Source organism: Rhopalosiphum padi, chromosome 2, assembly GCF_020882245.1.
Source record: "Rhopalosiphum padi isolate XX-2018 chromosome 2, ASM2088224v1, whole genome shotgun sequence".
NCBI classification, from domain to species: Eukaryota; Metazoa; Arthropoda; class Insecta; order Hemiptera; family Aphididae; genus Rhopalosiphum; species Rhopalosiphum padi.
Genome location: NC_083598.1, coordinates 40,455,265 through 40,465,207, shown reverse-complemented (window position 1 = coordinate 40,465,207; position 9,943 = coordinate 40,455,265). Strand labels below are relative to the sequence as shown.

The window sequence follows — 9,943 nt, the reverse complement described above, 5'->3', positions numbered from 1 at the left end:
TATATTAAAAAAAAAAAAAACAATAATATTGTTTGGACATCAACAACTGCCATTATCAGTTCTTAATCACTCTTTGCGGGTCTAGGTAAAACAGTGTTGCCGGTTTCCATTCGTGATGTTGGCGTACCGAAAGCCCGAATGTTGATGCCTTTGACTCCGGACGGTGCGATCAAGCCGATCAAGGGTTTCGCGCACCGGTCCGGATGCCTTGCCTATGTTAGGATAGTAGATGGTACTCGCCGCCCACTGGGTTACAATGGTACATTAATTATTAATATTTTATGTCAAAAATAATACTAAAGGAATAATATAAGATAAAAATCAGCCTACAGGGGTCAACAATATTGCTACGGCGTCATGAAGACTGTTGAGTGCGTGTCCCGATGGGATCCGTACGGTAAACGTTTCGCACCGGCGCGAATACGTCGACTAGGGTCTACGAGATTTCCAGTGTTTTGGTAATGGCGTTCGACAATAACAACAATAATAATGTTTGTGATCTGTATAGATATAGGTACTATATCTATAGATCTTTAATCTTTATAGTTTATGATATATTGTCATATTGATATAGTATAGTATATTATATTATTATACATGATAATATGTGTATCGCAAATCTCGTAGTATTTCGTTGAGAACTTGTAACTTGTAAGTTCTATGTTAAATACGAAATCATAGCAAGCATCTATGGTAACAATCTTTGCCTTGCTGACATCAAAAACTTGGCTGTCATCAGGGTCATCACTGTGATTCAAGATTCTATTCGTCGATGGAAAAAATTAAAACCGTTGAAACCACAATAGATCCAGTCGAATTTCCATTTGTTATGGCCATCCACCGTTGAATCACACGTTCGTGTGCTACTAAGTTAGTAGTTACCAAACGACCGACACTACTAGCAGGTATTTTGATCGACCAATGAGTCTGTCGGTATCACCTTTGGACGGATTGAAAGAATATAAAATAGAGTTGATGTACGGCGCTTAAAGTGCAAATTTATATCTTAATACCTATATCTACGAAAAATTGTGAGTTTTCAAATGTGTTTGATATTTGTTATTCTGATATGTAGTGAAATATGGATTTTTTTAACAAAAATATTATATAGGATTGGCTTACTTAATTTGATTCTATATGCAAAAATAAAACCTAAATTAAATATAAAATAAATTATTCTTTATAAAAGCTATTAAAATAATTATTTATTCTAAATTTTCCCAATTATCTAATCTATTTATTTAAAAAGATGTTACAATAAAGTTTGCTTATCTTTATTTTTATCACCAATTGCTGAACAGTCATAAATAATTGAGAAATATTTAAAGCTTTAAAAATAAATAAAGCAAGATGTTTTATTTAGTATTAAATATGTTTTTCGTTGTAATTTCTCATAAAATGTTCAAAACATAGCAATATAGTTATTGTCATCATTAAAATATTTTGGAATGAAAATTTAGTTATTATAATTTTATTGATATGTTTAAATTTAATTATACCTACAATATATTAATTTCAATAAAATATTATTTATAATTTCAGATAAGATGTGTTCAAATAAAAATACACCTAGAATCATGGTTTTCAGACCAACATGGAGTGAATTTCAAAATTTTAGTAGCTACATTGAGTTCATGGAATCACAAGGAGCACATAAGGCTGGTGTTGCAAAAGTATGCTATTATAAAAAAATTACATTTTTTTATAACAATTTTAAATTTATTGTTACAACTAGACCTTTTTTTTTCTAAATATATAATATAAATCTTGTAGGTTATCCCACCACCTGAATGGATACCAAGAAAAAGGAGTTATGATGAAGATGATATTATGAATTTGAAAATTCCAGCTCCCATCTGTCAAGTAATATATTTAAGTACTTAATTTAAAAAAAACAATGTATAATAATTATTATATTGATTTAGGTTGTACAAGGTAAACAAGGTCTTTATCAACAACTTAATATACAAAAAAAACCTATGACTGTAGCAGATTATAAAATAATGGCAGAGTCTGATGAATATAAGACGCCTAACCATTTTGATTACGGAGATCTTGAAAGAAAATATTGGAAAAACATTATTTACAAATCCCCATTATATGGTGCAGATGTATCTGGATCAATTACTGATAAAGATGTTAATGTATGTGTTAAATTTATACATTTATAGTTAATTTTATCTCAAATGTATATTTAATTAAAATAATTAATTTTTTTAATTAAATTAAGGTTTGGAATATTAACAAGCTGGGTACAATATTGGATTATGTAAATGAAGATTATGGTATTAGTATTGAAGGTGTCAATACAGCTTACCTATATTTTGGTATGTGGAAAACCTCATTTGCATGGCATACTGAAGACATGGATTTATACAGTATAAACTATATACATGAAGGATATCCAAAGACATGGTAAGATTATTCTTCAATTTTATTATTATACCTTTTAAATTTTATAATATTTTCAAATTTAATTTGCTAGCATTTTATGTTATTGAAGGTATGCAATACCCCCAGAACATGGTCGCCGCCTAGAAAGATTGGCTTCTGGATTTTTTCAATCTGATGCTTCAGCATGCCCTGCATTTCTTAGACATAAAATGACTGTTATATCCCCTCATATGTTAAAACAATATTCCATACCGTTTAATAAAGTAAATACTAAAAAACTTCTAATTCTAAACAAAATTATCATCACTTATAATTGTTTTATGATCAATATTATTATTTGTTATAGATAACACAAGAGCAAGGTGAATTTATGATAACTTTCCCTTTTGGCTATCATGCTGGTTTTAACCACGGCTTTAATATGGCAGAATCGACAAATTTTGCATCACCCCGTTGGGTGGAGTATGGGAAAAGAGCTTCACAGTGTCATTGTCGACCAGATTCAGTTAAGATCAGTATGGATACATTTGTTAAACGTTTACAACCTGAAAAATATGAGGTATGGCTTCAAGGCAATGATATTGGTACTCATCCGGAAGATCCTTCTCGTACCTTAGCAGCACCCTTGCCTAGAGCATGTGACTTATTATGTAATAAGAAGTAAGTTAACTTCTGATCTTATCCAAAAACTAAGTTTTTAATTTTGGTTTTTAATGCTATAGCAATACAGGTATTCCAAAACTTTATATTGAAGCTGGTAGAAAACGTCATCCTGTCACACATAAACTTTCAGATTCTGAATTGTCTAATGATACAACACATGGAAATAAAGCTATGGATCTTTCTATGTCAACGAGTGTACAAGAGTTTGATGTAAAGGAATATGTTGATGATCTCAATGATGAACAGAGAGAAGTAATGGAAGATATATGGCTAAAAGCTGATGAAATGGGTTGGTAACTTTTACGTTAATCTTGTTGCTTCACTAGTTATCTATAATTAAATGATTATTTTTAGATGTCACTGAAGTATCGTATAATAAAGGAAGATCTAGACTTTTGAATAAAAAGCATTCAGTCTTGGAAGATGTAGAATTTACAAGTGACAGTGATTATTGTGATAGTTCAGAAAAAAGAAGGGCCAAGAAAAGAAAGTCTAAAAAACGAGAAACCAAAAAGAATCCAAAATCAAAAAAAAATAAAACTTCTAAATCGACCAAGAATAAAAATGTTGCTTCTAATGAAACAATTAACCATACAGATTCAACAAACATTAGCTTCAAAGGAAATGATAATAGTATTACAGAATTATTAGATGTAACGCCTATAAATACTGAAAGTCTGAATTCTATGAATATTAATAGAATTACTGAAGAGTCTCGGGTGAATAAATATCTCAAAAAAAATATTAAAGATCCAACAGTTTTCAACAATACCTTGAATGATTGTTTATCATCTAAAAAAGGTGACAGTGTTAATAACAACGGGCATTCAAATGTAGTTATAATAAAACCGTTATTACCAATTAAATCAGAAATGCCACAAAATTCATCTCTTATCAATATAACTACTCATATTAAATCGAAAAATCAACCTTATATGCCAACAGTATTTTTATCTCCAACTATAGAAATAATAGATATGAAATCTACACGAAAATTTTATCAACCGACTCTTGAACCTATACAGATTAAGGATGAAGAAGAATATATAATTGATGGTATGTTTCAGTTTTTTTTTTTATTATTAAAATAAAAAATATACAATTTAATAGACAATTATATAATTTACTTAACTAAACACAAATATATACAGTGAAACCTCCAATAGCGAACAGTTTTTGGGATTTTCACTGCTTTTAATAGGAAAACCTCCAAATGACACATTATTTTAATAGGGAGTTTTTAAAATAATGGTAAGTCTCTAATCTTTATTTGAAAATAATACGTATCACATCTGATGTATTCTTGTATTACTATTAAGATTTCACTTGAGACAGTGTAATTATAAATAGAAAAAGCTCACCGATTTCTTCAAACAAAAATAATTTAAAAATATATGTACATAATTTTGATTTTGATTGTAAAAATAAACTTTAAATAAAAATAGTTAATAATAATTTGTAAAAATATAAAAATGTAATAATTTACAATAACTAATAAGTAATAACGTTATACATACATACATACATACATAGTACATTATTATACAAATAAATTTCAAAAATGTATCCCCTCGGAATAATGGGAAACTTGTTGTGACCAAGAGTGTCTGCTATTCAGAAGTTTCAATGTAATTAATCAAACAATACAATAGATAAAACAAGATTGTTAAATAACAAAATCAGCTTCCAAAATAAATTTGATTATTTTGTTGATGACAATTACCGAATTGGTGTTGAGAATGGAGAAAAGATTGAAAGTTATATTTAAGACCTTAAGGGAATTGAGAAAAATTAGGCGTTTAGGGTCTAGGGGCAGACAATGAAAGAGTAAATGTTGAAGATCACTTTCAGTAAGATGTAGAGTACAAAGAGGAGAGTCGTTTAGGCATAGTTTATAGACGTGATCTGGTAATAGTGAATGACCCGTGCAGAGTTGGTTGAAGCGGACAATTGTCGATCTTGGTAAACTGAAGTTTTTTATTAGGGATATTCTATATAAGAAGTAACCTTGGTAGCAATCAGTTTTTATCAGCTGACAGTTAAGTACTAGTACAACACCCTCACTGAGTCAACCATCTGTTTGCTTGTTTTGTTTTAAATAAACAAACCGAACACTGAGGTTACTTATTATGTTGAATAGAGTATAAGTGTCTAAATAATAAACATTTGATATTTAAATGGAAATTTGTATTTACAGGTATACCAAATAACATAGGTGATATGGTAAACAATTGTTGCTCATTTGAGGTTGAGCAACTGTATAATGTTTTTAGAAGTATGAATGAACCACATTGTTCATTATGTATGATGTTTAATCGTAAAAAGGTAATAAAAAATTAATTTCTGAAGTATATTGCTTATTTTTATAAAACTATTTATAGATTTAGCATTAATTATGATAAAATAATTAAATTTATTAATTTTATTGTATCGATAAAAATTTTAAAAATATAAATTGTTTTAAATAAATTAAATTTAAAAATCATAATATATTTTTTCTGTTTGAATAGTTAACTTTCAACTTGGATTGGCGAACCAAAGCAAAATCTTTTATGCATCCAAAATTACCCAACTTACAAAGCCCTAGCAAAGCGTTATTTAAACATGCACTATGTGGCAGTGAAAAAGTTTTTAAGGCAGATCTCATAAGATGTGAAAAATGTTATTTGACTGTTCATAAAGTGTGTTATGGCATTAATGTAGACACAAGTAAACATTGGTTGTGTGATCGGTGTATGAAAAATGCTATGCTTGCTGTAAGTTTATTACAAATTAATAAGTCGATTACTTGATTACAAAATTGTTTATACTTGTCTTGTAAATATGAGCAATCAAATGTTTTATTAGAAATATAATTGTAAAAACTATGAATATCTTAAAAATCCAATATTTTTTTATCAAAAACATAAATCGAATGAAAATGGAAATTGCTATCTTCATGTATATGGACAATTTTAAAATAATCAATCAATTTGTCTACTTAGAAAATTTTAACTATTTAAAATTAATGCTTGACTACTTGTTTTCAAAAAAAAAATAGTATTCATATTTCATACATCTAATTAATTATTTCAATTTTGTAATTGAAAATTTTCAATTTAGAATCTTACATCAATTTCTTTGCCAAAAATCATTAAAATAATAAAATCACTTGTAAAATTGCATTATTGTTAACTATATAAATTTTGAAATTAATGTATAGGGTTGTGTATACTGTCCATTAAAAGGTGGAGCTCTGAAAGAATTTAAAACCAAAGTATGGTCACATGCAGAATGTCATCTTTTTGTGCATGGCAGTAGTCCATTAACTATCAATACTTTTTCAACAGACTTTTCAACAAATCAAAAAGTATAATTTGAATTCATTGTTAAATTGTATTTTATTGTTTATCTACTTGATGCTGTATTTAAAATATATTGAATATTTTACAGTGTGTAATATGCAATTTAACATCTGGCAATTGTTTTCGTTGTTCTGAAGGCAGTTGCGATGCTTGGTTTCATATTTCTTGCGGAATATTTGCTGGATTTGATTTTCGAACTGAAAGAAACAGCGAGCATATTTTGATTAATTGCAATAATCACTTAAATGTTCCAAATACAGTAAGTTATACTTAATTTTTATGTAATTTATTTTATTAATGGATGTTACTATTTTTAGCAAAAGATAATTCAAATAAACCAAAAAATATGGGCAAGACACTGGCAACATAATAGGATCTCTGAATGTAAAATTGTTAAAATTGACACAATTCCTTTATGCGTAGTAAAATTCAGTGATGGCACAATATCAGACAGTATTACATTAAAAGAAATAAAGGTACTCATGTTTGTTAAACTTTCTATTTTTATTTAAATTTTCAGGTAACGCCTCTTATATTGAATCACAAATTTACATTAAAACACTTAAATAAACATTAAATGATTTATTTTGCCATCAAAACACAACATTTGAATTTGCATACATTTAGGTTGAATTTTTAAATCGTTTCACCTAGAAATTTAAACCAAAATTGATTGAATAACAATTTTTTATTATTATTTTTTTAGCTTTTATATTAAAATTTGTATGCTTTTAAATTATTAATTTTTATTATATTTTTTTAATTATTCAAAAATTGGAATTATTAGTTGATACTAGTGTACTTATATCTTCAATGGTTGTATTGACAAATATATTATTTCGTTGAGAATATAATTGATTTCTACTGTATTGTAAAGGTTGTAATAAAGAGTAATAGTACTTATATACATTGTCTCCATCTTACTAATGAAAAACATACCAAAATGTATGTCCAGCAGTTTCAATTTTTTTGTTAGTTTAAATATGTGAATTATCAAACTTAAAGTTAAAAAAATTATCTGTGTTCCCTCATTAGTTTTTTACAATACTTAAATTTTCAAATGAATTTTGAGCATTTTTAAGTATTAATATTTTATGTACTCACAACACTCTTAAGAATAAAAATTTAACGATATAACACAGAGAATTTTCTTACCTAAGTTTGATTATAGGTCATTTCATTTTAATATTTAAACTAAATACACAGAATTGGAATTGCTGAATGTATATTTTGGTATGGTATGCATTAGTGAAATGGAGACAGTACATGCAGTTATGATGTCCTCTTAAATAAAAAATATTATAATGCTTCTATAATATAATATACTTAATTAATTAATCTGGTGTTGAAGATCTTTATTCTCTTACATATATTTTTTTTCTTTTTTTTTTTAATGTGCTCCTTTTATTTGTAAACTTTAAGTAAATAATAAATTTCTCGTAACAAAATTTGTATCCTCTAATAGTCATATATAATTTTATTTATTTATTGTGATTATTTTTTTAGAACAATGCAAATGATCTTCCAGCCATTAATAAAGAAATACATTTAGAATCTGGTGACAAAGGTTTATTCCTGGGGTTGAATTATAAACCCACATATTCGGTAAGTGTAATTCATTATATTGCATATATTTTTTAATAATTTTAAATTAATGTAATTTTATGTATCAGGTTATATATAATGATGGCACATCTGGTTGCATACATCCTAATGACATATACAGTAACGATGAACATCTTATGAGCCGTTTAAAACTGCAAGCCAAACGTGGGTTAGCTAAATATCAAAAAGAAACGAAAATAATTGATGTTTTATAAATATGTTTTATATCATAGTTGATTAACTATTTAATTTTAAGAATTTTATAAAAAAAATATTATAAATTATTTTCATTGATGAAATCATGTTATAGCTAATATTAATTTTACTTTTATTGTAAAAAATTAACATGTTTATTATAGAACTTAAATTATTAATTAGTCATTTTCATTTATAAGCAATACAATTTTATTATTAATACTTTTAACATATATATTAATTGTCTGGTTTTGTTCAATATGTTTTTTCTTTTTAATTATGTTATGATAGTAATGTTCCTGCAGTTTTTTCGTCCTATAAAATTTATTCATTTTATTTTAAATGGTATTATGGTAACATTTGTCTTTTTAATATTGTAATAACTAATAATATTAACTTTTATTCAAAATTATGACAAGATGTATTTTTTCATCAACTTAATAGTTCTAAGAAAAATTAATAGTTCAGTATGACTATAATGTACAGCCTTATAATTATTTTATCAAAGTTTGTGTTCGTATTGCATTAATTTAAAATACTGCTCTTAACTGTCCATGTGTTATGTTGCACAATAATGTTTCTGTATATTTTAAGGTAAAATAATTTATTTTTATTTGATAATATAATGAGTTTCCATGTGATCTCACTATCTCAGGTGGTAAATTATATGTTTAAAATTTGTTAGCTATGTTAATATATTTATATGAACCAGTATACTCATGTTACTCAAGAACTATACTTGACTTGAGTGAAGTTAGAAAATCAATATAATTATTAATTATTCTATTAGTAGACATAAGATAAAATTATGTATTATTGATTTTTATTTGTAAATTTGTTTAACTTATTGTTTGCTATGTTAATAAGTATCTACTTGTATAGTTGTGTGTGTCTTGTGTAATATGAATTTTTTTTTGTGTTCAATTATTGTAAAATAACATAAAGAAAACGCTTAAATAAATGAAAAAGAAGTAAAACCAATTTTTTCTTTTTTTAATATCTAGTCTATAATAATAATAATATTATTATTATTATATTATTTTATTATTTTAAATTATTTAAAGATTTTTTTTTTTATCAGTAAACATGTTATGCTCATGATATTATGGAGTAAAAATGTAAATTTATTCAATTCAAAATATTCTCATTTAAAAAAAAAATATACTAAATTCAGTAAATTCTCATGCTATAGTTTTTTCTTGAATACATTCATTTGGAAGTAAAGGACTATAGGATCATTTTTTAATAGTAATAACTCTTCTTAAAAAATGTAATTTATGTTTTTTGCATAATAAAGTCATTATAAAATTGTATTTTTGTCTATAAAATAATTATCTTACTTATCTAGGTATTTGGCAAACAGGCATGTACATAAAAAAATGTTTTTGTTGAGGTACGCCTTAAAGTTGTACACTTTCATACTTATTTAAAAAGGATTTTTTATTTTTATTTTTTAATAAATATAATTTCAACACAACTTTTAAAAAAGGGAATGTTAGTATCATTTTTCTGTATAGTAGAAGTACAGTATAACTTAATAACTTAACATTGAATAGGTCATTGTAATAGATAAGTTAAATTTGAATTCAATTTTAAATCTTTACATATGAAAATCAATCCTTAGTGGAAATTGGAGACTATCACTACTGTTTAGTCTATTATATAAATATTTTGCTACTATAGTAATTACTTTTATATTTTACAATTAGTAATATACTAATACAGACATACAGTCAGAGCCG

General features: G+C 26.0%; 1 protein-coding gene across 3 annotated transcripts; it reads left to right on the top strand.

Moving 5' to 3' along the window:
* Positions 1-188: 188 nt before the first annotated feature.
* Positions 189-9,182, top strand: LOC132919880 (lysine-specific demethylase 4C-like). Of its 3 annotated transcripts, XM_060981784.1 has the most exons (17): positions 189-259; positions 326-1,031; positions 1,543-1,673; positions 1,774-1,863; positions 1,926-2,144; positions 2,231-2,415; positions 2,504-2,657; positions 2,741-3,054; positions 3,117-3,346; positions 3,412-4,113; positions 5,255-5,382; positions 5,568-5,813; positions 6,260-6,406; positions 6,490-6,660; positions 6,719-6,877; positions 7,908-8,006; positions 8,075-9,182. In XM_060981784.1, exons 3-17 carry the CDS (start codon positions 1,548-1,550, stop codon positions 8,219-8,221), a joined length of 3,117 nt encoding a protein of 1,038 aa, XP_060837767.1. In that variant the 5' UTR covers positions 189-259; positions 326-1,031; positions 1,543-1,547; the 3' UTR covers positions 8,222-9,182. The 3 variants fall into 3 exon arrangements, with proteins under 3 accessions (XP_060837767.1, XP_060837768.1, XP_060837766.1); XM_060981785.1 differs by lacking the exon at positions 189-259 and having other exon boundaries at positions 281-905; XM_060981783.1 differs by lacking the exon at positions 189-259 and having other exon boundaries at positions 282-1,031.
* Positions 9,183-9,943: the final 761 nt, after the last annotated feature.